The sequence below is a fragment of the Pinus tabuliformis genome, chromosome X, assembly GCF_031772625.1.
Source record: "Pinus tabuliformis cultivar Carrire ecotype Pingquan chromosome X, CPIR1, whole genome shotgun sequence".
Classification (NCBI taxonomy): domain Eukaryota; kingdom Viridiplantae; phylum Streptophyta; class Pinopsida; order Pinales; family Pinaceae; genus Pinus; species Pinus tabuliformis.
Window position 1 is genome coordinate 577211978 of NC_142308.1, and position 27355 is coordinate 577239332.

Consider the following 27355-nt stretch of genomic DNA (forward strand, 5'->3'; position numbering starts at 1 on the left):
CTTGGTTTTGTATGTTGTTGGTTTCTTTGAAAATATTTTGTGTTTTTCTTATAAAAAGCGTCAACAAACAATGCTTTAGAAATATTACCTTTTGAGGTATTACCAAGATCTTTGTCTCTGATTTGTAAAAAAGTTTCTAGAAGTTTTTCTTTCATTTCTCCTTCTGCAAGCATCTTGATTCCTGCCAGAACTTTTGATTCATCATCATCAATAGTGTGTGTCATACACACTTTCTCTTTCGCTGGTGTTTTTTCTGTTTTTGTTTCTAAGCTAAAGTCTAACTCTGTCTCAGAAGGGCTGTAGTTACACTCATCAGTATCTGTGCAATTGCATTGTTGGACATTCACCTGCTCTTCACTATGTTCAAACTCAGATAAACTCAAATCAGATGATTCTGATGAACTGCAACAATTTTGCTTCATCAGGTGTACTTCTTCCTTAAAGTAGATTCTAGGTCTTCTAGAGGCATATTCTTGTGTCTTTTTGCCTCTATTTTCCCTTGACTCTCTTCCTTGAGGACATTTGTTTGCAGTATGTCCAGCCTGTCCACATAACCAACAAGTAATCATATTTTTTCTTTGAGACTTAAGAGGGGTATCTTTGGGCTCATAGTAGTGTGTTCTAATCACTATTTTATATGATCCTTTCTTGTGCCTATTTGACTTATGAGGATGACTTTTAGCCGACTGTTTATGACCTTTCTTTTGGGCTTTTCAGTGTTTTCTTCTTTGCACAATTAGATCATCAATAATCAATCCATATTTACTCCAGATTTGTTGTCAGGTAGTCTAGACATCTTTTGTAAGGACTTCTTGACTTTCATGCTGGTGCAAAGTCCTACCAAGGCTTTTGTTATGTTGCAATATATCTCTCCCCATGTATAGTTTTCAAAAGAAGTTTGGAACACTTCTTGTTGTTAGATGTATTCAACAAATTTGGAGGGTAATGCTGCTAAATATACTTGTTTCGACAAGTCATTCTGACTTTCTTTTACGAAATTACTATCTTGTACCTTTTGTAAAATTTGAAATTAATCATTAATCCTAGACAAGCAGTGAAATGTAAATATCCAACCTTGAACATGTCTAGCCTTAAATAAATAGTTAAAATGATGTATTTAGTCATGTATCCTAGCTAAACAGTGAAAGGTCAAACCGCTAGGGATTAGGATTATCCTTCGGCTTGAGTCTAAATTTGGTCAAACCCTTGGGGATTAGGAATATCCTTCACCTTGACTTTGTCAAATTTGGTCAAACCAATAAAGATAGATAGATGGTTTATGACAACGACCTAGTCCTCCACAGAAAGAATGGGAAATTATTATCAACATCATAGCAGGTGCTGGAAAATATCGATAACAACAACAGTTTGAGACATTCCTATCAAACACAATAGCAGGTGCTGGACATTAAAAGTAATGGCCACAGTCGAGCTATTCTAAAAGTCGTAGTCTAACGAGACTGCTTTTTTGCCCTGAAAGTTGTGGAAATTCTGGCCATATTTTGACAAAATCCGGCAAGGATTTTTGTAAAACTAAATTAAAACTGTCAAATTTCAAGATTTTAGGTGCCCTAGAAATTTTGGATGGCACTGAATCCATTTGCCCGGATTCTAACCACTTCTGGCCATCCGGGCAATTCCTCCGCCTCCGTAGATGACTCCATTGTAAAAGATATTCTAGAACTTACTAATATTTACAAAAACTAGATACCGTGGAGAAACATGTACGACAAAAAGCTACATGTGGCGTGGATAGACTCCAATCTTTGGGATAACTCATCTCCGCTGCCATCGGTGTCTCTGAATTAATCTGTATGATTGAATAGACGCAACCAGTTTTGCATATGGATTTACAAGGATATAAGCCCCTCTCAAAGCCAGCCAAAAATGGCACATGTTAGTTGCCTGTACTACAGCATGTCAAATGCGTGGATTTCAAGAATTTAAAAGGTTACTCATCTCTTAAAGAGCATGTAGACATGAGCATTACATACATACAGCAGATCTACTGCTAATTTGTAAGCACTAAATTGTTTATAATTAGCATCATTCTAATAGGAATAAAATTACAATAGAACAGGCAAGAAATTACAGTATAGTTGCCTGTACTACAGCATGTAGTACAGCATGTCAAATGCATGGCTTTCATGGATTTAGAAGGTTAACTCTTACAGAGCATAAGACATAAGCATTACATACATACAGCAAATCTATTGCTAATTTGTAAGCACTAAATTGTTTATAGGCATGAAATTACAATAGAATAGACAAGAAATTATAGTACAGTTAGAGTAACCACAAAATATGTGGAAAGAAGCATCACTGCCATGTATCTTGCAATGCTAAAACAATTAAAAATTGAAAACCCATATACCTAATTTACTCTCATGCTATAACTAACACTCAGATAAATCGTGTATAATTTGTTTACAGCTTTTAAACCGTGAAAGTAGGTATTGCCCCATTTATTACCCGCTAACAATGTATCTCTACCAACAAGTCTTAAATTACCTAACAAAGAGGCTTCTGCCACATCTGCAAAAATTACCTAACAAAAAGGCTTCTGCCACATCTGCAAAAAAGTAATTCGAAATCCTCTAAAACACCCTTCAATATAATAAAATTGCTTTCGCGGTTGATGCCAAACCAGTCTAGAAATCAAAAGTTTTCAATTGAAAGAAGATCAATGGCTATCATATTCAAAGGTATAACCTACACCGTCCACATATGTTCAGGACCCAGGTTAGAGTAAAAAAATATGTCCTTCAAAACAGCACTTCGAAGAAACCATACTAAGACCACTGCTATTCTCGTTAATTTTGCTAAAGCACATAGATTAAGATTTATTCTCAAAGTAGTTTTCTTTGACCATGAATAAAGACAAGAACATGGCCATCCAGTTAAGAGAAATGCCATAGTTTTTTGTGTACACTATTGCTATCAGATTGTGCGTTTGCTCAGAACTTCAAATGATATGCCATTTTTCTCCAAACGTTCTTGCAATTCTGTTGGACCAAACACAATACCAGGAGGTAAAACCCCTCCCTTTGGCAAATTATGACGTTGATCAATCAGAATAAGAGCGCACTGTACAAGAGTGATAGGAGTTGTTACATAACCGACTTCAGGTCCTGAGATTCTAGTCACTATCTCCATATCCGGTTTTGACTTTTGCTGCAATAAACGACTCTCATCACTGTAGCCATGTCCTACAAATGTCATCTTGAATGTAGCACTGCTTACCTCTTCCTCCGTCGGACCTGTCTTCCTGAAGACTCCAAGAGTAAAAATTCCTGGGTATTTCAAAAGAAGTGAGCGTCCCCACCCAAAACTGCACAACAATGCCATATTCAACCCAAAGAAAATTAACCCAGCAACCCTCGAGATAGATTTACAGCCCATGTAAACACCATAATGGAGAGGCTTAACCTCGGACCAAAAATTCTTCCTCTTTTCTGCAAAATCAGGGTTCTCATTCACACCAGGTAAGCCATGTGGATCTTCTGCCAGGAAGTTTTGTGTTCTTCGAACAACAATCGCATCTGAGGAAGGTAACTTCAGTGCCCATAATCCAATAGAACTCAAGTGTTCTATCAGCTTAGATTTCCTTGCAGGTGGACCAGGTATCTGCATCCGAGAAATAAAACTTAGAACTACAAGGATTTCACTTTCAATTTAAATTCAAACATTCTTTCTGTTTAATCTCAGGTTGCTGCGAGGGATCAGAAAGTAAGTCCCTTTATGACGACATAAGACATGCCTAGTATGTATTTTAACACTTCCTACATGCACTGATTCCAGAGTATCAATTAATGGCAGATATTTTACAATGGATATAAATATGTCTAATAAATATTTCAGTAATATTCATGTACAACCTCTCACAACAATCAATGAACGAAGACATTTACACTGAACACGTTAAATACAGTTCATTGTTCGACCATTAGTTCGGTTCATTTTTTCAAAAATGAGTAACAAATAATACTATTATTTTATCCAATTTCAAACTTTGGCAGCGATAGTCACTATAAGGTAATAGACAATTCATTTAGATTCCAGTCCGTCTCTAACCTTCTTTGCTTCATTTGCTTTAGTATGTAGTTATGGTGGCTCACTAATAGTGAACTGCTGTCCACTTCTAATATTTGACTTCTCTTGTAAGTTGTAACAAATTAGCACTTATCCACTTCAAAGTCAAGACCGTAACAGCTCCATGTTAACTAAATTTTTATCTACCGGACTAGAATGAGTGCAAGAGCCTCATTGATTATGTATGTTGTTTCAGATATGTTATAACTAGATTTAAATCTTCATCACTAGAGTGAGTGCAAGAGCCTAATTGATTATGTATTTCAAATAAGAATTGCACTAGGTGTCACGTTTAAGTTTTCAACCTTACATGGTATATGCATGAGCATCATTGATTATGTATTTTGTTTCAGATAAGTATTGCACTAGGTGTCACTTTTCACCCTTACATGGTATATACATGAGCATCATTGATTATGTATTTTGTTTCAGATAAGTATTGCACTAGGTGTCACTTTTCACCCTTACATGGTATATACATGAGCGGACTTTGCATAGGCTCTAAATGGCCTCTGGATTCCAAAAAACAACACGCTACGAGTTGCTAGCCTACTAGATACCCTACTACAAATCACTAACCTGATCAATCATCAAACTTACCAACACTACTGGAAATGGGATCCTAAGCATCAGCATTTGGCTCCAAGTCCTTGGATTCAAGGACATCAACAACTACAGTAGTAGTACTAGTAGAAGCATGGGCTGCATGGCTACATTAAGTGGTGTCAAATCCACTACAAACAACCCACAAGGATTTCCAAACAAGCTCCAAGCTTACTCTAAATTGCGGCCTCCAAAAACTCCAAATGCTCAAGGAGTGAAGTGTGATGTAAATATGGAGGAGTCTCTTTATGAAGAAGTTTTAGGGTTTAGGTGAGTGAAATTAGATATTAGGTTTAATATTTTAAAACTAACTTTTCCCTTAATCTGTGCACCACAGGACTATGATAGGCCAACTCAGTTCGACTCAAGTTGGACCAGTTTGGTACCAAACCAACCAAAACCAGCCGAGTCGACGTATGACACAGCCAATTCAGTACTGAACGAGTCCCCCAAACCATTTTTAAGACCAAGCTGACTTGACAAGGGATCAACTTGATCAACTAGGTCAGGTCTGAGTCCGAGTTGACCAAGTTTTAAAACTTTGATTGGGAGATGTTACACAGTGAATTATTCAATTATGTTTGACCAGAATTTGATCAATCATAAACAAGCTTAACTAGACCTAAAACTCATAAATAAGACTGAAAGTGTCCTTGAACAGGCGACACCTTGATTATTATGATTTGATAAACCTTCAGTAGACCCTAAAAAGTCTCTTCGTGGCTCTAACCATAGAGCAATCTTAATTAACGAGTTAAGGAAGTCATTTTAAGATGAAGAGTTTCCTTCTTCTAAGGGATGTGCTCCTTTAGTGATAGTGAGTTGTGGTCGTATCAACTGTAACTTGTTCCAAGGTATAAACACGCCTTATTTACCCTACCCAAGGTAGTTATCTATGCATTTATTGTCATTGTCACTTCTCACAAGATTATACCCCTCGAACATGGTAGGTAGTATTCCTCAATGACACGTCCAAGAAGCAAAGGGATCCAATGACATAATCCTGATGATAAACCACACAGGTTGGTTCGAAACGCGTCTACCAATGTGATTTCTTCCGAAAATGTTTTCAAATAATCACCAAATTTATTAAAATACTTCTAGTTGATTTGAAGAAAAAAGATGGTAAAAGGATAACACTACCTATATTAACACAAACAGTGTGTTATCAAACTCAATGAAAAAATCAACTAAGTGGCCACATTTGAGGAATTTGTGTACCATCAAAATTTTACCCAAAACCTGCATTTGGCATTGTCTATTCACCCAACATAATCATGGACTCGTATTAACACAATGGAGTAAGTCAAGCAAGGTTTGAAAAATTTACATGAGTTACACAACATCGAATAAGTCGAACAAAGTTTGAAAATTTTCCTCATGAGTTACACATGACATCGAGTAAGTCAAGCAAGGTTTGAAAAATTTACACGAGTTACACAACATCGAATAAGTCGAACAAAGTTTGAAAAATTTCCTCATGAGTTACACATGACATCGAGTAAGTCAGGCAAGGTTTGAAAAGCCGTGAGTTACACATGACATTGACTAAGTCAAGCAAGGTTTGAAAAATTTAATCACAAGTTTACGCATGACGTCGTCAAAAGCTTACCCAAGACTTGCATTTGGCATTGTCAACTTACCCAACATAATCATGTGTTTGTATTAACAAAATGAAGTCAATCAAGGTTTGAAAAAATTTTGAAAAATTTACTCATGAGTTACGCGACATTGTCAAAAATTTAACCAGCACTTGCATTTGGCATTGTCTACTTGCACAACATGATCATGTACTTGTATCAACACAATGGAGTAATAAGTCAAGCGAGGTTTGAAAAATTCACTCATGTTTTACACATGACATTGTCGACTTGCCGAAGGTTATTGTGAGCTCCCATTAACATAGTGGAGTAAGCCCAACAAGGTTTGAAAATTTTAAACATGATTTGCACCTAACCCTCTCAACTCACCCACATGTTATCGTGGACATGTACTAAATTGTGTGAGCAAGCATATCCCAACAAAGTTTGAAACCCGAGTCGTCATCATCTTAATTTCCTTACCATATCACTAGATCATAGCACATTGTTGTTAGAATTTAATGATTATTTTGTTCTTGTACTTGTACATATAGAGGCATGTGTGTTGTGTCAACTAGTCATGTTAGTATGTCAATTAAGAAAAAGGTTTTAGTAAGCTTGTCTCTAGAAAGATCCAAAAGAGACTAAAGAAGATGTCCATGGGTTATTATGGGACTAAGAAAGCATAGCCCAAACCCAGGTCATCATCATCGTAATTTCCCTACCTTATCAATAGGCCGTGACACATTATTGTTAGAATGTAATGTATTTTGTTCTTGTGCTTATGCATATGGGGGCATGTGTGTTGCATCAATAGTCATGTTAGTATTGCAATGAGTGCTAATTAAGAAAAAGGTTCCAGTAAGTTTGTCCCTAGAAAGATCTAAAAGAAGAGGCCAAAGAAGATCAATAGATCTACACTTCGTCCTCACCAATCCTCACAATTTAAACAAAATTCATCTTTATTAAGTACTCATTTCTCACCATGATTCAGGGTGTCAACATCCACTATTTACACTTCTCCTAAATAACCCCCCTAAAGGATTTTGCATCTAGATACTCAAAAGAGTACCTAATCGTAAAAACATATTAGTCTACATTTGTCTTCCCTAAAGAAAGCACATAGAATAAATTCTAGTTTGCAACAATTAATGTGTCTCATTATAATTCTAATGTTTTATGTAAATGAACAAATTCCTTCTCCTACGAGTTGTTATGCAAGAAAACATTGATTATGCAGTAAAAAGTCTTTGGTTGATTAAAAGTTGATTTCTCACCATGGATTGGGATCTCCACAACAATTGTTTACCAACTTTCACTTCTCTCCCAACCAAACCTATTTAAAGGTTTGATTCAAGCTACTCATAAGAGTACATGAATGGTAAAATTCCATTAGCTTGCATTTGTCTTTCCTAAAGAAAGGGAAAACCCTACCAATATAGAGGTTCCCACATTGGCTAAAGTCTAGTGTGCAATAATGAACGTGTCTAAATCTAATATTTTGTGTAAATGAGGAAATTCTTTCTCTTGTAGGTTATAATGTAAAAAATAAAAGTTGATTATGCAATAAAGATTATGTTATATCTATCAGCTTGTTTGCAAAAAAATATTACATTTCTTCATTTCTCTACATTGAACTACATCAGTCTCAAAGACATGGAGGGTGAAGGACAATCCATGGTAGTTGCACTTCAAGTAACAAAAGACAAAAACAATGGTAAAAATGCAAAAGTTATATTTTTTCGCATGACTAACCCCACACGTGATTCTTATGCATGGAGCACAATGCGGGGGTCAAGGTGGGGTAGCAACCCAAACTGTCTGAAGGGAGTCCAGGGGGGCTAGTAAGCCCCTACTTGAGGGTTTATGAGCAGAGTCACCGAAAAAAAATTCTTGGGCAGTTTTTTGTGTCATTTTTTGACAGTTTTTGGTATATGATTATTTCAACCCATGGTTTTCTAATTCTGATTAAGGAATTAAGGTTGTAATCTAGTCCGGGATTAGGGTTTTGGATGCCGCGTGATCCTATATATTGTATTGCAAATGATAAAGTCAATGATGATGAAAGTTAGAGGTGCAACTCCAAACATTTGTTGATTTCCCCGGTTAAGGACTTCCAAGGTAAATCTCTGCATATTATGTGTGAATCTAATTGTTCACTTTTTTATTAATAAAGAATTTATAAAGAATCTGTGTATGCATTGCTTACTGTAAAGTTTTTAACTTACATATATGACAAAGACAAGTATGCTACACCAACCATACTAATTGCGGAGACTAAGCCCCTATGCACCAAAAAGTCATACCACTAAGATCAAAAAAAGGTAGGTGCCTTTGACAGCATACACATATATATATATATATATATATATATATATAAGCCCCTCGTAGGAAGGCACAGCCAAAGAGATTCTACTAGGAGTATTTCCTTCAAAACCAAAGTAGGTGGAAAAATAACGCAGGTCAAGTAGGTCATGCAACAAGAAACAAACCAAAAGCAGGTTGCATAGCAAAAAGTAGCCCTTATAGCTTAAAAAAAGGCCAAAAACCTGTGTTCCAGAGAAAAAAATGCAGGCCATACAACACACTAATAAGAGGCAAGTTGCAGCCTCAGAAAAGAAGGAATTTACAGATTTGAATAAAACAAAGTAATAATAGATTAACAAACCCTAGGCTCGAGTAAATGCTAGAGTTGAGAATAAATATAAAACCCTAGGTCAGCCAATAGAAATAGAGACTTTTAGATTGAAATATTCTCAAGAGTGATCTGAGCAAGTTGATAACTTCAATGCATACCTACATTCAAAAACTTTGCAAGTAGAGATATCCCTTACATTTTGTGGACCAAAGACTATAGAAGCAAGAGAAGGTAAAATCATCAAGCATAAACAGTTATTTCTATATAAATCCAACAACAGCAACACTTACAACCATGGAAAACCTTGGTGTTCCAATACTAAGAAATAAACAAACTGGATGGTACAAATTGTGCAAGTATGGAAGTTCAAGATGGAGAATTGTCTCATGGGAAAAAAGACATACAGATCACCATTACAGGACCTCAAAAAAAGCCCCATACTAAAGAGAAGGACAGGCTTATGGTATCAGATCCAAAATGAAATGTATATCAACACGTGTACTATCTTTATAGATGTGTACATCAACGCGTCTATAAAGATAGTATACCTCTTGAGATTAGAGAGTGTACAGGTCAGGGTTGCGGGGGAGTGCCTCCCCCGCCCCCCTTCACACCCGCACTCCCAATTCGCGCTACAGGCAGGAGCAACTCGGGAGCTAGTTGGGAGCACACTCCCGATTAATAAAAAAAAAAAAACTCTCCTTGGTTTTTCAGGGGCATTTAGTCTTTTTTGCAAAAAAAAATTGCAATAATATTCCAAATGCAATTTTTTTCAAAAATACAAATAAGTTTTGAGTGGGGCAGCCTAATGATCAAATGTATGGCCCTAGTATTGATATGTGATTCATGGTAATGTTAAATTCTTAAAATAAAAGTGACATTCTCATTAATCTTCATTTTCATCCTTTTACTTAAATTTTTAACATTACCATGAAATGACTCAAGGATGTTTGAGAGTGGTTCCGACCTCATTGGATTTCATATGGAGAAAGTAGAATTTTAGATTTCATTCAAAATCTAGCCGACTTGTCAGTTTTTCAGGATTTCAGGATTGGGGGGATTGAAATGTTTCCATTGGATTTTGTCATGTATTAAGGTCTAGAACTCGTATTTAATCAAGAGCACCAATCCCTCTATGTACCTTGATGTTAGTGACATTGGTTGTCGAACTCCTCTATCATTACCCTCCTAAAAATGTACGCATCACTCAAACAAAATCTTGACTTGACATGCTATGCTTTTCCTATCTTATGTTAATACTTAGAGGGTGATATTAATGACAAAGATCCCTATACAGATCCAGAGGTAATGACAAATATACCTCTAGATATTAATGCTTAGAGGGTGATATTAATGACAAAGATCTTGATTTTCCAACAAAACTAAAAAATTAGACATTTCTTGTGGCGGCAAGAGGCCCAAGCATTAGCAATAGATAATAGATTTATTTGTCTTTTCTAATTTCTAGTAGTTTTTATAACTATTGACTCTTTCATAATTATTATGATATTTTTTGTAAACAATATATGACAATTTAAGTTTGAGGTTTGAAGTTGGCAATTATAACTCATTAGTAATGAATTATGAATATGATGCTTCGTGAAAGTTGAAAGTTGTTTCATTTTATAACATTTCATTTCATGTTATATATTATTTGTTGTAATGGTTACACTTACCTTACAAGTACAACTTTGGTGATCAATGATGATAAATGTTATATATTGAATTTTGAAAGCTTGAGACTTTAAGATTGATGAATCATGAGACTCAATATGTTGTATGTTACTATGTTACTAACTTGTGGACGTGGTTGATGAAGATTATAACTTCTAGATGATTGTTGTTATATGGTTCAATCTATGTTTTTTATGTTTTTTATATCTAATTCATCATTCTACATGCTTTTGTTGACATATATGCATCAAAATATAAATATAAATATATATATATATATATATTATATAAAAAATGCTCCCGGAATCACTCACAAACTGGGAGCTTCTGAAAATGTTGCTCTCGCTCCCACTCCCGCTCCCAAGTAACCTTGGTACAAGTGCTTAAGAAGCCTAGGATACTCTCCAAACCATGTTTGATACAGCAACTACCTTGTGGGTATTATACTTCAGGAATCAGTTATACATTTTGAGAATAGATTAAGGGGAGAAATTTGTCAAGGTTTTGAAAAATCAGCTTGGAATGTTAAAAGAGAGAAGAAAATTGAACATGAGCTAGTGCCAATCACTCTTAACAGTCTTCTAGACTTATGAAGAGTTTGCAAGCAGCATGGCAAAAAGAGAGAAGAATCCAACTTTTGAAAAAATGTAGCATTCTTCTATAAGAATAGATAAGATGGAAGAATCTTAAGAACAAAGACAGGGATCCAAAGCTTGCTCTTCTAGACAAGGGGAAGCAAAGTTACAAGCCAAAGCAAGAACGAAGATATCAAGGAGAAAAGTTCAGAGTAATTCACCCAATCATGAAGAAATGTCACAACAGTTAACACGAAAGTAACAAGATGATAAGAGACCATACATTTCTGTGGTAAGTTTTATCAGTCTGACTAAATGTGTAAAACAAAGAAATATGATGCTTCTTCAAATTAAAGGAAAAAACCTGGAAGGAAAGCACAGATATAAATGAAGAAAAGTCACATACAATGGGGCTTTTTATGTCAGCCTTGGTTTGTCAAGATGATTCCTTCGATGCATGGTATATATTCGAGCACATCACATCACATAACATTGAATAAAAGATGTTTTATGAACAAGATATTGAAATGGTGACGAAGTTACTCTTGGACAAGATAGGAGTCAGGACACATATAGTAGAAGGGCAAGGATCCAATCCTATAAAAAATCCAAGTGAAGAGGTAAAACATATTAAACTTGTTTTGTGTATGCCAAGGCTACCCAGGCATTTGCTCTTAATTAATGCTATTACAAATCAAATGTTTATGGTAGCAAAACATAAATGTCTTGTTAAATTTATATGAAGCACGTCAATATAGAGTTGCAGTGGAAGGCATTAGAGGATTGCACAACGCATCGATACCAAATCACCAAAGTATTATAGCAAATGGAAGCTCATCACCTCATGAAAGGCATGTACATTTTAATTGTAAAAGTTAGTAGTTTCTGACGCAACAAGATACAATAAGTGGTATCCTCCTACTCAGCCTTAATTAAAGGCATGTGAAGCTAGAGGGGTTTTTTTTAAACCGTAACTAGAACATTTTCATATTAAGTAAAAGCTGCAGCATACCTCACAGCAAGAGTACATCAACAATCTGTTCCAAAATTCATTAAACAAATATCTGGAGAGTATGTACTAGCCTATAGCTTTATTCATATAATGCTGCATACAGCACTTCTGAGTATATCCTATGTTAGAATTTCTCAAACCCTTGGCGACCAACGACCTTACGATCTCAAGAAAAATAATTTGCTGAATTTTAATTTAAAACAGAAAAAATTCAGATCATAGAATTAATCACATAATGGCTGAAAATATATCAGTGGAAACAAAATAGACAAACAAATTTTAAGGCCCTTCAAATCAGCTTTTCATTAACTTTCTCAAAACTTATGAGGACTCCTCAACTAAGGAAACTCTGCCCACTGAAAAAGAAAATCCACAGCAAATTCCTAGGAGCGGTACATCCCTATACGACACTGAGATAAACTCAACCCCCACTCTGAAAATCAGCTGAGATCGTATGGCCCTCATTGGGTCGAACTTCTCCTTCTACACCCAAATCATATGGCCTCCTCCTTCCTTGAAATGGTACAGCCTCCACAAATCTGTCTTAAATCAATTTCCCTTTGCTGATTTGTTTCCCTCTTCTTGGCTTGCACACTGAGTGAACTCCTCTATCTCTCTGTGCAACTAAGTTGCTGTGTCACTTTTCCTTCTATCTTGCCTATCTTTATAATTTTTAGTTGATAACTAAGTCTCCACAACCCTAATCTCTCATTAAGATCAACAATTGAGATTAAATCCCAATCTCACTAGAGATCAATGATGGAGATTTATCTAAATCACTAGTGTAATTAAATTACACTTTATTAGACTTTTCATAACTTAAAATTAAAATGCTCTTCACTTTAATAAAATAAATTGCAAAATAGAAAGGACTCAAATGGCACGTTTGACACAAAACCTGTGCGAAAAATTCCTAGCGAGGCTACAAACATCAACATTCCCTCTTAGCAAGGATGAAATTCAGCACCAACCCAAGTTTGTTTCTGAAAGCCTCAAACATCCCTTTTATTAAGAGCTTGGTCAAGCATCAACAACTTGTTGATCCACGGGAATATACTAGACCTTCACATGTCCCTTTTGAATCTTGTCTCAAAGAGTCAAATGAAGTGGTATTTAATCTTTATGTGCTAGGACCTAACATTGAACACTGGATTCTTAGAGAGTTTGATACAACTTTGATTATCACAATAGATCATCGTATGATCCAACTCTTGATCAAACAACCCTACAAGTAACTTGTGAAGCCAAATGGCCTCACAACTCACTATACTCATTGCCATATACTCTGCTAATGTTGAACTGAGTGCCACAAAATTCAATTCCTGTTGAACCAGGATATCATTGTTGATCCCAAACTAAAGCAACACCCTAAGGTGCTCATCTTGCCTGCTACAGTGCCCACCCAATTTAAGTTTGTATACCCCTACAACTTTACTTCACCATCCCCAAGATACCTTAATACCATATTCCATTGTGCCCCCTACATATTTGAGCACATGTTTTGCAATTACCTAATACTCCTACCTTGACTCCACCATAAACCAACTCTAGGTGTTCACTGCAAAACATATATCTAGCCTGGTGTTTGTTAAACACACATGGAATGTGGACAACCAAATAAGATAAAGCTTGAATGCATTTACTATTAACAATGATACACATTTATAATACACTGATATGACTGTTGGATTCATATTCCAACATCTCTTGGACTCCCTTTGATTGTTCAGCTCCCACACCTTAACCCTTAATGGATTAGGTGTCCAACGTTCCCCCTCTTAATCCAAAGGGGTATATACAAGTCCAAGACGAGAGCTCTAATACAAAAATGTGCAAAAATGCATGGCAGCACTAGGTTGAATGTGCTCTCTGAAATGTTGGTATAAGGGGGTGGTTTAAGGATGACCACCAACACTGGAACGCTTAGTGCAGTTCCCGGAACTCTTCCAAATCTGGCAAGAAGTTGAAATCTTCTACTAGAGGAAGTGTCCCTAATGATTTGGAGAGGGAGACCTTCAACTTGGAAAAGGGAGGTCTACAACCTGCAGTGGTTTAAGGATGACCACCAACTCTAGAATGCTTAATGCAATTCCTAGAACTCTTCCAAAACTGGCAAGAAGCTAAAGTCTTCTGCTAGAGGAAGTGTCCCCAATTCTTTGAAGAGGGAGAAGCTCAACCTGAAAAGGGAGGTCTCAACCCCGCATAGATGGTTTAAGGCTGACCACCAACCAAAGGCATGCTCAAGGGCATCTTTGTCTCTGGCTACAACTCTGAATTAGGCAGCAGGTTCAAGTTGTGGCTCAGGCTCGCTTGATGTGGCTTTGAAGCTTGTATATGACCATCACTTCCCCCCTGTCATATACAAGGTGAGAAGATGGAGAAAACTCAACTGTAAGACTATTCAATACTCTAGAACAAGTTCTGACATATGACTGAAATATCTTCTTGGTTGTTGAAGCCCATTGCCAAGAAGCGATTCATCCAAGATGAATCTTTGTTCTTGCAGAAGGCTTGTTTTTGAAGCATCTGTTTGAAAAATGAGTGGTTTTACGATAGTACTCACATGAATGAAGATCAAAACAATGATCTTTCATATGACCAACTCTGTCACAATGTTGGCATTTAACATTCTGTTGTGACTGTTGTGGAAGAGGACTAGAATCTGGAACAGCTAAAGATGAATTGTCATAAAGAAATCCAGCACTCTGAAACTGGATGGGCTTTAAGTAGTCTGGAATATGAAATGACACATCATTGTTATATCCAAGACCAGTTTTGTAATTGTTATGGAGAATCTCTTCCCAAGGTCTGATGATGGGCCTAAGAAGTGTATGATGAATTTCTACATCTTCATTCAAATATGCTTTTGTACTGGGCTCAGTGATCTGAACAATTTATGGCTGCTGATGGGAGCCGGTTTCAACCTCAATAGAGGATTGTTTTGAACAAAAACAAGTTCAGAATGGTGTTCACGTTGTTGTAGTTCTTCTTGTTGTAGCTTTGTCTCAAGCTTTGTTATCTTGTGCATTTTGCAGACATATCTGAATGTCTATGAGAATGGATTTGTCAATCATAATTGTATTGTCGACACTAGAATGTATTAGAGTATTTAGTAACTCTAATACTCCACAAAGTTTGTCCATTATATTAACAAATCAAACTCTGTAAATGAGGAGTGTTAAGTTCAATTGAAAATGCACCTTGTTGTTGCACAGAAAGTCTAGGCACCACGACAACGGCCCAGATTGGGGGTTGTCACCCTAATCCCCAATCTCTTCGTTTAAGTTGTCTCCCTACAGCAGGCTAAGGGAGGTAGACCCTATGAAAATGGAATGAAGAAGAACTAGTTGAGAACCAACCAATAAGGGAGACACAGTGAAGCGACCAAGTATTTGATTAAGATTTAACAAGACTTGTAGGATTTGATTAAATTTAAACGATTGATACCAGTGCCTTATGGAGTCAACAATCTTGCTAGGGAAATTAAGACCAAGTAATCGAATAGCGACTACTGCTTGGATGAATAACTATCTTATATGAAATGCAGATCCTAAAACTAATGTGAGATGCAGGAATCTTGGTTAATTTTAGTTAAATGTCTAAGTTTTAATCTTTCGATCATTTCTGTGTTGAGCCTGATTTTGTAGTAATTGGCAAAGAGAAGATAAGGTGAAGCACACTAAGGTGTGATTAACGATACCTCTCCTGAAAATCTAACACACCCGGTGCCTCCGACGCTGCAGAGAGTTGTGGCTCTGACGACTGCACGGTCACCATTTTAAGTACTATTAAGAGCAGTCTTCTCAATCAAAGATGGATGGATACCTATCTCTTTATCAACCAAGCTTATGCTTGAAAGTAAATTTTAGTTATGTAGAACTAACTTAATATGCAAATGCACGAGATGATGAGATGAAGTTAGACTCGAGAATTAGAAACGCTTGTGTCACAAAAGCCCTTATCACCAAAATGAAATGTTCACTTTACTAGATAAAGACTTAAAGATAAACCCCTTAGAATATCACAATTAAACCACAAACTTACTTTAAATCTTTTTGATATAGTTATAGCTCAAAGAGAACAAAAGCTTCTTTACAATTTAATATCAATGCCAACAAATGCTCAAAGAATACTCAGCTTAGGAAACAAAAGATATGCAATTTATCACAATTCCACGACAGAGTACTTTAATAATTACTTGAAATATTCGCAAAATATTTAACATGCAATAAACATCGAATGATTCAAATAATTAGATTACACTTAGAGCTAATTTAAAATGATGAACAATCTAAATAGATGTTCAAAACATAAGAAAATGCTCAAAATAACCTTAGCATGCCAAATATTCTAGCAATTAAAATTCGAAAATTTAAATACCATGAAGAACTATGAAATTTAAATGCTAAGCAACAATTCCCAAAATTAAAATGATTGTTCTTTAGTGACTCAAATTTGAAAAAATTTGCCATTATCCTATAGTCAATCTTTACAGACGATTTTAAAAAGTTATCTAAGCGTGTTTGACTATAGAGAAATAAAAATTTCGATACCAGAAAATTTTTCCTTTAAATTTTACCCCTAACACAATAAAAGACACCAAGAAGGAACTTTAGATTAAAATTTTAATTATTCCTTAGGCAAATTTTTTAATGTGCTAAGTTTTATGAAGTAAATTAACGTGGTAAAATGATCAGTTAAATTTTTTTTTTAATGCAACAAAACTAAAAAATCAAAAGGGTTTAATAACTTCAAATTTTTAATGGGCCAAATGCCACATAAAAATATAAAAAAATTTAATGAAAAAGCACAAAGTTTTCTTTTGATTTAAATCAAAACCACATAAAATAAAAATGAATTTTTTTTAGCACAAAGTTTTCTTTTGATTTAAATCAAAACCACATAAAATAAAAATGAATTTTTTTTAAGTTTTTGTTTTTTTTCAAGCAAAATCAAAACCCAAAAAGAAAAGTAAAATAAATGAAATTGAAAATAAAATAAAAAATCAAAGTCAAAAATTGAAAAAAAAATAATAAAAATCAAAACAAATAAAAACAAAAAAGGCAAACTCATTTAAAAAAAAAATTGAACTATGTAAACCAAAAACCTAACCTAAACTAAAACATAAAAGGAAAAATGAATAACAAACAAAGGAAATCAGGAAGGGATGTTTGTATGCAGGTCGATGGGAAGGAGAAGACGACGGCAACAACGAGTGCAGGTCGACGGGAAGGAGAAGTTGCAAGGTTGAGGGACGATGATAGAAGGCTCGAACAACAAGGAAGAGGAGGACGCAACAAGGAATGATGGAGAATCGAGTTCGCAAGTCAACGAGGAGGGGAGTTGTGGAGAAGAAGGACAGTGCAGAAGAAGGGTTATTCGACTGCAAGAAGAACGCAGGTCTAGGGAGTGAAGTCGTGGAAAAGGAAGGATGTAGCAAATGAGGAAGGACTGCATTTTTGAGGAGCGATTTGGCAGGGAATGAAAGAGGAGCACGCAAAGGAGGAAGAGTTGGGGCTGCGTACAGGAATAGGGAGCAGAAAACGCAGAAAGGAGGATGCATCAAAAGAAAAACGCAAGCAACAGGAAGGAGTTAAAAAAAAAAACACAACGGGCAGAGAAAAAAAATGGTAGCCCAAGAAACCCTTAAAAAATTTCCAGAAATTTATATGTTAAGCCAATATACTCCAGCTTTAAAATCTGCTTTAAGAAAAACTCATGAAATCCCCAAATATAAATTTTGAAACCCTCAAACTGGAAAAAAATTGGGATAATGCCTCTGCAAAATGATTTTGAGGCCAGATCTTACCCTTTAGGGCCTAGATCTAGCTTCAAATAAAAATTCTCCTTCAGATCTGCAGTTACACAGCAACAAGAAAACACCCAAATGATATATACAATGATGAAATTAAAACCCCAGAAAAACCCACGTTAGAAAAATACAATATTTACAAACTGAAGGCTCTAAGTAGCTAGATCTATCATTATGCTGCACTGAAATTAAAAAGTTAAAAATTTTAAATGGCAGTACTAGCTCGAAACCCTCATGCATCACAAAACAAAAATCTTATGATAAGCCTGGAGCTTATTTAGCTGGGCTCTTCAGAAAACACAGATCGGGAGTTCGCTGGTCCAACTGAAAACTTCCCCTAACGCCCGATGATCTAACTCAAGATTTCCCTGCAAAACTCGATCCAGCCATTAAAAATAGAGCGAGAAAATAATAATAAAACTTAGACAAATAGAGATACCTGCTATTATGTTCAAAATTTAAATTATTATTCAAACTCCAACAACTGAGCAAGATACATGTACTCAAATCACTCTTCAAAAGCTATCATCAATGGCTTTAGAAAAAATTATGCATGAAATAAAACATCTTACAGCATTCCCATGAAGAGTAACACCAGCAGAATTTAACCCCAAAGTCTTTCTTTATTATCCAGAAAAAAGATTACACAAGAGCTTTTTGCTTAGCACACGACTCAGAGATCAGATGAATTCACTGACAAATGACCTCCTATTTAAAGATAAATCTTCCCACGGCTAGTTCGAGTGATCTTCGTCAAAGTAATCTAGATCGTTGATAAAGATCAAAATATCTTTTAATCTCATATTTTGAAATATTTTATTTTTGAGGAAATTCGAATTTTTCATTTAAATGCATTTTAATTAACTTAAAAATAGAATTTTTGAGTTAATTTCTCCAAAATTGGACTTTCACTTAACCCCCAGGGACCAAAGGTTTAAAATTTATCAAAATAATTGATTTACCTTAATTCCAGGACCTCTTAAAATTTAATTTTTTAGGACTGATCCATTTGGTTTTCTTTCACCCTCCATCGACTGAATGTATGAATAAAATGTTGTCGGGATCAATACTGGGTTTTTGTTCCACAAGAGACCTATATTTTGACCCTTTCCTAACTATAGCCCTAACACTAACACTAGCTCCTCTCAACTTCAATAAATAACTAGTTGCAAGTGATACCCAACTCAACTATGACTATTTATGTAGCATATCAGGTTCCATTATTTCTTAGACCTAGCTTTCTTTCGCTCAGTACCAGGCCCATATTCAGAAGCAGTAGTCGTAGGATAATCATAGGTTGGTACAGAAGCATAGGTGGTTGGAGCAGTTCCATATGTAACATACCTTTCCGTTTGAGACCCATATACTTATTTAGACTCTAATAATAGAGCAGATGCCTGATGAAAGGAAACCTACTTCCAGGAACCGTACCTGAGATAGAGGCGTCCCAATAATCTCCAATTATAGCCATCTTGGGCAAATCCTCATTGCCAATGTTGATAGACCTAGTATTCATAAAAAAAAACACAAATTTTTCCAGTGCTTCATTTTTTTTCGAGTCAGAAAAAAATACCAAAGAGTCGGGTGGAAAAAGGGGAGAGCTCTCTGTTCCTGGTTCTCTTGTAGCTGGGGTACACGACATCTTTCATTGTTGCTTCAACCTCTCCTGCTACCTCGACGACTAATGGTGGGGGATAAGCATTTTGAATAGTCCGCTCAAGTTGGAAGATCCATGGAGAAATCTACAATGTCAAATTCACAACCACAACCAACAACACATGGAGAAATCTAGCTCGTTCGATATGAGGATTGCGACCAATGAATGCCATTTGTTGTAGCGGCTCCTTCACAATTCGCATTCAGCTCTTCACCTCTCAATGGACAGTTTCTCAGACAACATCTTTGGACTGGGATAGAGTATCCTTTCGACCAATTTTCCAGCGCCAGCAGAGAGCCATTTTGGAAACTTGAACTTGCTTTTGAAGATCTTAAGATACAACACAACAAGATTGTTGTCGTCAATCTCCTAAGCCAGAAATCACCTCGGGTGCCATGTAGTTGGGGCTTCCACAAGTCATTTGCAACAACCTGTCTTCCCTAAATTGTTGAGGTAGTGCACAGTCAAAACGTAGATAATCTCTTTATGTAGTCGAGGGATTTAGCCGAATGATTCAGCCACCATACCATGCCGCTCGTACCACTTCAATGCAACGCATACACTGGTGTTGAAACATGGAGTGTTGAGACAACTTCAACGCACAGCCATATCAATGCTCACTGTACTAGGCCATGGGATTCACTGCACCAGGAGATTGAACAACGAATAGCCAAAATAAAAAATGTAGAACAGCACACAGGTAGCAGGTGGAATAATGGATGTCGTCGATGAATAGAATTTTCTCTACGACGTTCACGAAGGAATCTACGACATCAAAGAGGATGATGAGCTCTATCCAAAAGCATTCCATCCCCGTCAAACTGAAAATATAAAACTGAATCTTATAATTTTGGCCCTTGAATACACGAGGATTTGTGCCCCTTCCCATAGAGTTAAATGACCCTCAATTAGATGCATCCTCGGCTTTCTCTGGCTCTTCAACATTTTGGATTCACCACTCGAACTAGGAGGGTCTACGCACTGACAGTGTCATGGTCTCTACCTATCAAAGTCCACTGCAGCAGGCACAGAACTCACAGTTTAACGTTACTCTAGTAATGTACAAACTTTCTAAATTCACAAGGACATGTCTGAGCGGTAGAGGAGATGGCAGACACGGAGCTAATAGGCTTTGGGAAGGAGGCAGAGCTAGCAGACTCTAAAAACAGCCAGGTTTGGCTGGCTCTGATACCATGTTAAACACACATGGAATGTGGACAGCCAAATAAGATAAAGCTTGAATGCATTTATATTAACAATGATACACATTTATAATACATTGATATGACTGTTGTATTCATATTCCAACGTCTCTTGGACTCCCTTGATTGCTCAACTCCCACACCTTAACCCTTAGCGGATTAGGTGTCCAACAGTGTGTTGAAATTTCTAAGTCTGAAACGTTAGAAATCCCTACTACGTTATCTGGTTTATTTCACCTACTTGTTTATTCCTTAACAAGTTATTTATACATATAAATACTGAAGATAAACACAAATGCAGCCTTAACCCATATACAGATCAACGACTGAAAATACTGAGACAAACACACAAGGGACACTGTTATTTTTGGACAATCGTCCCCGAAAAAACTAGGAAAACCAGTGAGCAGTTCTGAGGGTTTTATTATTATGCAGATTTCTTGAGTACAACTAGGGTGTCGAACTGGATCACCCAACAAATATTGTTACACGACAGTAATACCTCTTCTCGGAGACGGATCTTCAACTAGTCTACCCCACAAAAATCTTTCTGACACTTCTCCTAGGCACTGCGTCAGCCTTGATAGCCTTAGTGTAGCTCTGGAACCCTCTGCGTCAGCCTTCTACCTCTCTGTGTCAGCGCTCTGGCCTTTTGTGTCACCCACGCAAGCCCCTCAGCCTCTGCTCAGTCTCTAGTTGCCTCTGCGTCAACCTCTTCAGTCACTACACTAACCCTCAGGCACTATATATGCCTCTCTGCTATGTACTAACTACCCCTCGCTGCAACAAATCACTTGTTCGAATTTTCTCAGCAAACCCCACTCCATAAAATCGAACTAACTAATCAATCTTGGTGTATCTCCAACTAACCCTCAAGCCTCCTCTTATACTTTTCCTATTGAGTCTTCAACAACCAAGATTAAGTCTCTAATCAATGGCTAAGATTAGATTTGGCTTGATCCATGTCATTTAGAACATTCTCACCCAGTTTTATATTAATACCCATTAATATTTTAATTTTCCTAAGTTTAGACTTAGGAACCCCATTAAAAATATTAATTATTTTAATATCTCTCTAACCGGGTGGAATTTCCCCAAACCATTTCTGGGTCTTGGAGATCTCATGTGCTTTAGCCTCTCCACCAATTTTCATGGCTAGAGCACATCCGATGCTACCACAAATCAACACTCCCTCTTAGCGAGGAATGTGCTCTAGTAATGCTCCACCACTGAACATCACACTGATCCTTCCGCACTGGTACCTGTGTTGATGCTTGGCCTGCTGCCCAACATCCACTGCATTGTTGCTTCCTGTACACTGCGACCCATGGCTCTACCATTGCCACTGCTACAACTGTATTGCAACTCCCTCTCAACATGCTGCCCAACATCCACTGCATTGTTGCTTCCTGTACTGCTGCCCATGGCTCTGCCATTGCCACTGCTACATCTGTACTGCAGCTCCCTCTCAACATGTTGCCCATAGCACTGCCACTGCTAACTGCTGCATTGCAACTCAGTTACCGAGAAGTAAGTAACTGATCTACCCAAATCCTTACATCCTTGGCAATCTGGAAGCCTCCTGATGCGAAAGCCTACCTCTGCTGCTATCTGGTGCTCCCTTTGCTGCCTTTGCGTTACTACAACCACCTCTGTGCCTCTCGCACTGCCTTGTTGCTCCATCGCATCTTGCTTCTACCGACATTCATCATCCTACTACTATCATTCGGGGCTCCCGTAGCCGAATATGATCCAAGAGTTTGGGCACCTCAAGGATCCTGCCCCTCATATTTTGTAGTTCTCCTGACTACAGCTCGATGTCACCCCACCTCTTCTCTAGAGGTGCATGAGCACTCATGGCACAGTCGTCATCAGTCTAGACTTCTTTCTCCACCTTAGCTGGAGCTGCCTTGGAGTCAAACGCCTCTCCCTTGTTCTTCTTCTTGGGACACTGCGATGTGTAATGACTCAGCTCCGCACAATGGAAGCACTTCACCTTGGAGATATCCTTCTTCTTCCTCTTCCCCTTTTGTCCCGCAGATGCCAGAGCCACATCCTCCTCCTCCTCTTTCTTGATTTGACTTCCTTTGCCACTACTCCCCGCCTTGGTCATCTATTTGATCTCTTCTTGGCAAGGAGTTGCCCACATCTCTTCCCATCCTGGAAGATTAACTCTACCTAAAATGCTTTGGACAAATGTCACCCACTCCTCGGAGACTACATTCAGGGCGGTCCTCACCATGAACTCCTGATCCGGCGTGGCCCCTATGGAAGTAAGTTGGTCCCGAATCTCTTGCAATCTAAGGAGGTATAAATCTATCTGCTCCCCCTTTTGCATCTGATACAACCGCAGCTGATTCTCCAATAGCATCTTCTGCTGCACGGAAGTGCCCTGATACAATGTCGTAAAAGTATCTCACATCTCCTTTATTGTGTTCTTTTCAACAATATGTGGTATGACATGATCCTTGACCCCATCAAGGATTATGCACTTTGACCTTGCCATTGCATCCTCATACTTCACATTATTAGCGAGTCGACTGGGATAGCCACAGTTCTCAAGGCGAAGCCCTTGATGTGATGTCTATCCAGGACTGCCAAGATCCTGGCCTTCCAAATGACAAAGTTGGAAGCCCCGTCCAACCTGTCCTGATCCCTCAGTTTGTTCACTACCATCTCCACTCCTCTTCTGGACTCCCTCTGAGTTTCGAATTCCCTCCTGGAAATCTCCTTCTAAGTCTTGATTTCCCTGTAGGAATTCTTTCCGCCAAATGTCAAACTGCTCCTCTCCAATCCTCTTTGCAAATGCAACTCGAATCTGGATTTCTTGGCTAGAAATACGTCAAGGTAGCGACTCCCTCTACCTTGGTTCTGTCCCGTTAAGTATTTTTCTGCTTTGATAGAACAGCACCCCACCAGCTTTCCAATCCACAATCTGCCCACAGCTCCCTAGGCCCCGACAACTGAGCCTTCCAGCTCTGCGCAATCCCGACAAAGGCTGAATCACTCCTCTAGCCAACTGCGTCAAGCCTACCTGGCTGAGTAGGATGACGTGGCTCTTCGTGAGCCTCTTCTGCCTCTGCGCTGACCCTCTCTCTGGCTCGAAATGATGACGCAGGCCCTCTGCGTCACTCCTCTGTTGCCTTCTGCTTAGGAGCAGCTCTGTCTCTCAGGACAGCTGCTACTGCTGCAAATTTTCGATATCGCTGATGCCTTTAGTCCTCCTGTGATTTGCAACGCTCTGATACCATGTTGAAATTTCTAAATCTGACACGTTAGAAATCCCTACCACATTATCTGGTTTATTTCACCTACTTGTTTATTCTTAACAAGTTATTTATACATATAAATACTGAAAATAAACACAAATGCAGCCTTAACTCATATACAGATCAACAACTGAAAATACTGAGACAAACACATAAGGGACACCGTTATTTTTGGACAATCGTCCCCGGAAAAACCCAATGCAGGAAAACTAGTGCAGCAATTCTGAGGGTTTTAATATTATGCAGATTTCTTGAGTGCAACTAGGGTGCCGAACTGGCTCACCCAACAGAGATTGTTACATGGCAGTAATACCTCTTCTCGGAGACTAATATTCAACTAGTCTGCCCCACGAAAAAATTTCTGGCGCTTCTCCTAGGCACTGCGTCAACCTTGTTAGCCTCAGCGTAGCTCTAGAATCCTCTGCGTCAGCCTTCTGCTGTTGGCATTATGTTTCAGGAATGGCTATATATGTTACAGAGGTTGTACTTGATGGCAACTCTCATGACAAGGCTCTCTCTTTTTATTGAAAAATAAGAAGGACGCAGGAAATCAGTTCAGAAGGTGCGTACCCGCAGGTACACCTTGCAGGGACCGCGTCCAGAGACGCAGGTCAGCCATTCAGGAGGTGCGTCCACCCAGTGCACACATTTCAAGGCAGAGAAAAGCTCACGTGGGGGTTTCTTTTGTTTTACTCTTGGTATATAGCCGACGGTATTGTGTTATTATGGTGTCGGCTCGTGGTATTGTTCCATGTTTTGAGGAGGAGCTTGCCTATATAAAGCAAAGGAGATCATTTGGATTTGGTATGTCTTTGGTTGAATATCTTATGAGGTGAGATCTGGTCTAGATCTAAAAGGCGAATCTACTGAAGGACTGAGATCTCTTTGGCGCAAGATCAGATCTGTAGATCTGACTGTTTGGGTTACACTTAAAGTCTTGAAATCATTCATACCCGAAAGGACGCAGGTACAGTGAAAGGAAAGTGCGCCGGGACGCAGTGCAGTAGGAGGATTCCTGTGTGGGGACGCAGGGTAGACGAAGTTCAGGTGCGTCCGGGACGCAGTTCAGTATCTGGAGATCTGCGTGGGGACGCAGGGCGACCAAGGTTCAGGTGCGTCCCTGAAGCAACAGGACGCGGCGCGATAGTGTCTTCGGTGCGTCCCTGAAGCAACAGGACGCGGCGCGATAGTGTTTTTGGGTGCGTCCCTGAAGCAACAGGACGCAGAGCAGTTGAAGGAACAGTGCGTAGGCACGCAGCGCAGCAGAAGGATCTCTGCGGGTGGTCGCAGGAAAGCAGAAGGTGAACTGCGTCTATACGCAGGTCACAGAAGGGAAAGTTGCGTCTCTGTATTAAGATGTTCTGTTGATTGAATTTCTCTGTTGATAAGGTGTTCTGGGTTAGCTCTATTATTGTTGATCTGATAACTGTAGTGGACTGTAACTGATATGTACTTGGTGACCATTTGATGCTTTATGAAAAGAAGTAGGGGGTTGTAGCTCCCTTCCAGGAGAGACTGGAAAACGAGAGAGAGTTGTAGCTCTCTGCAGGTTGCAACCTACGTACTGGTAAAGGACTGCACCAGTACAAAATCATTGTAAAAGGAGTATCTAATTTGAAAGAAGATAGAGACATATTGCAGCAGGTGGTTTTCACCCACATTGGGTTTCCACCTTACATCTTGTGTTCTTTGGTGTGACTATCTGTTTTCTTTGTTCATGCTCATTATTTTATGGTACTAACATGCAAAAATAATTCAAAGATCAAATAAGGAAGATTTATTAATTGCTAGATAATACTGATTCACCCCCCCTCTCAGTATTATTTCCAACAATTGGTATCAGAGCAGGTCCTTCAGAAAAGCTTGATCGCTTGAAGGTAGATCGTCCATCATGAGCAACTACGAGAGAGAAGCATCAATCAGGCCACCAGTTTTTGATGGGACAAACTTCAATTATTGGAAGGTAAGAGTTACTGCATATCTTCAATCTCTTGGTACAGAAGTTTGGGACATTGTAGAAACAGGCTATACTTTTCCTTCAGCTACTCCTACAGATCCAGCTGAGAAAAAGAAGTATGAAACAAATGCAAAAGCAGTCAGTACTCTGTTAGGATGTATATCCCAAACGGAATTCATGAAGGTAATGCACTACAAATCCGCAAAAGAAATATGGGACAAAATTGTCACAAGCTACGAAGGAGATGAACAGGTAAAGCGTGCTAAACTTCAAACTCTCAGGATTCAGTATGAGACTCTCAAGATGTATAATGATGAAAGTGTGGCTAACTATTTTCTTCGGGTAGATGAGATTGTTAATTGTATGAAAAATTTGGGTGAAGAAATAAGAGAGGCTATAGTGGTTGAAAAGGTTCTAAGATCTTTGTCTCCCAAGTTTGAATCTAAAGTATCTGCTATAGAAGAAAAGGAAAATCTACGAATTCTTACTATGTCTCAGCTACATGGAATTCTAACTGCTTATGAAATGAGAAAGGGAGGTCCTTCATACAGAAGAGAAGCTGCTTTCAAGGCATCAGGCAAAGGAGATTATTATGAAGCAAACCACGTCCCAGAAGAAGAGGAAGAAGAATCAAACTTTGTCAGAAATCTTCAAAGGGGTTCTGGAAGGTTCAGAGGTAAGTTACCTTTTAAATGCTTTGCTTGTGGAAGAGTAGGTCATTATGCTGCAAAATGCCCTTATAAGGATAAAGGAAAGGAACCTGCTAGATGGAACAAGAAACAGAACGCAAATAAGAAAAGCTACTACACTCATGAAGATAGTGATGGTCTATCAAACAGTGATGAAGACGAACAAGGTAATGAATATAAGTTGTTAATGGCATTTGAAGATGATGATTATATGGATGCTGTAGATGTGGATAACCTTTATGATGAAATTACTAGACTCAAGAGATGTATAGAAGAAAAGAACATGATCATTGATACTCTACAATTTCAAATTGATGAAAAGGAAAAACATCTTGAAAAATTAGAAGGTGAAATTGTTGGTCTTAGAAAAGAGATTGAGAAAACAAAAGCTATTAATCTCAAGTTTGTCAAAGGATCTGAAACTTTGGATGAGATTATCAATGTGCAGCGATCTCCTCTAAACAAGACAGGTCTGGGCTATAATGGAGAAACTTCTCAAGCATCCACCTCAAAAAGTTATCTTGATGCAGCAAGAAGAAATGAGCAAAAGCAAAATGAAGATCATCAGGTAAAGCAGGGACGAATTACAAACAGA

The 27355-nt window shown here is 38.0% G+C and overlaps 1 protein-coding gene across 1 annotated transcript in view; it reads right to left on the reverse strand.

The window, feature by feature from the left end:
• Positions 1 to 2583: 2583 nt before the first annotated feature.
• LOC149141326 (putative mitochondrial saccharopine dehydrogenase-like oxidoreductase At5g39410) overlaps positions 2584 to 27355 on the reverse strand; it is a 60510-nt gene continuing 35738 nt past the window's right edge. Inside the window, exon 2 of the mRNA XM_089448452.1 lies at positions 2584 to 3627. Coding sequence (XP_089304578.1) covers positions 2941 to 3627 — 687 coding nt within the window. The 3' untranslated portion in view covers positions 2584 to 2940. The remainder of the gene's footprint in view (positions 3628 to 27355) is intronic.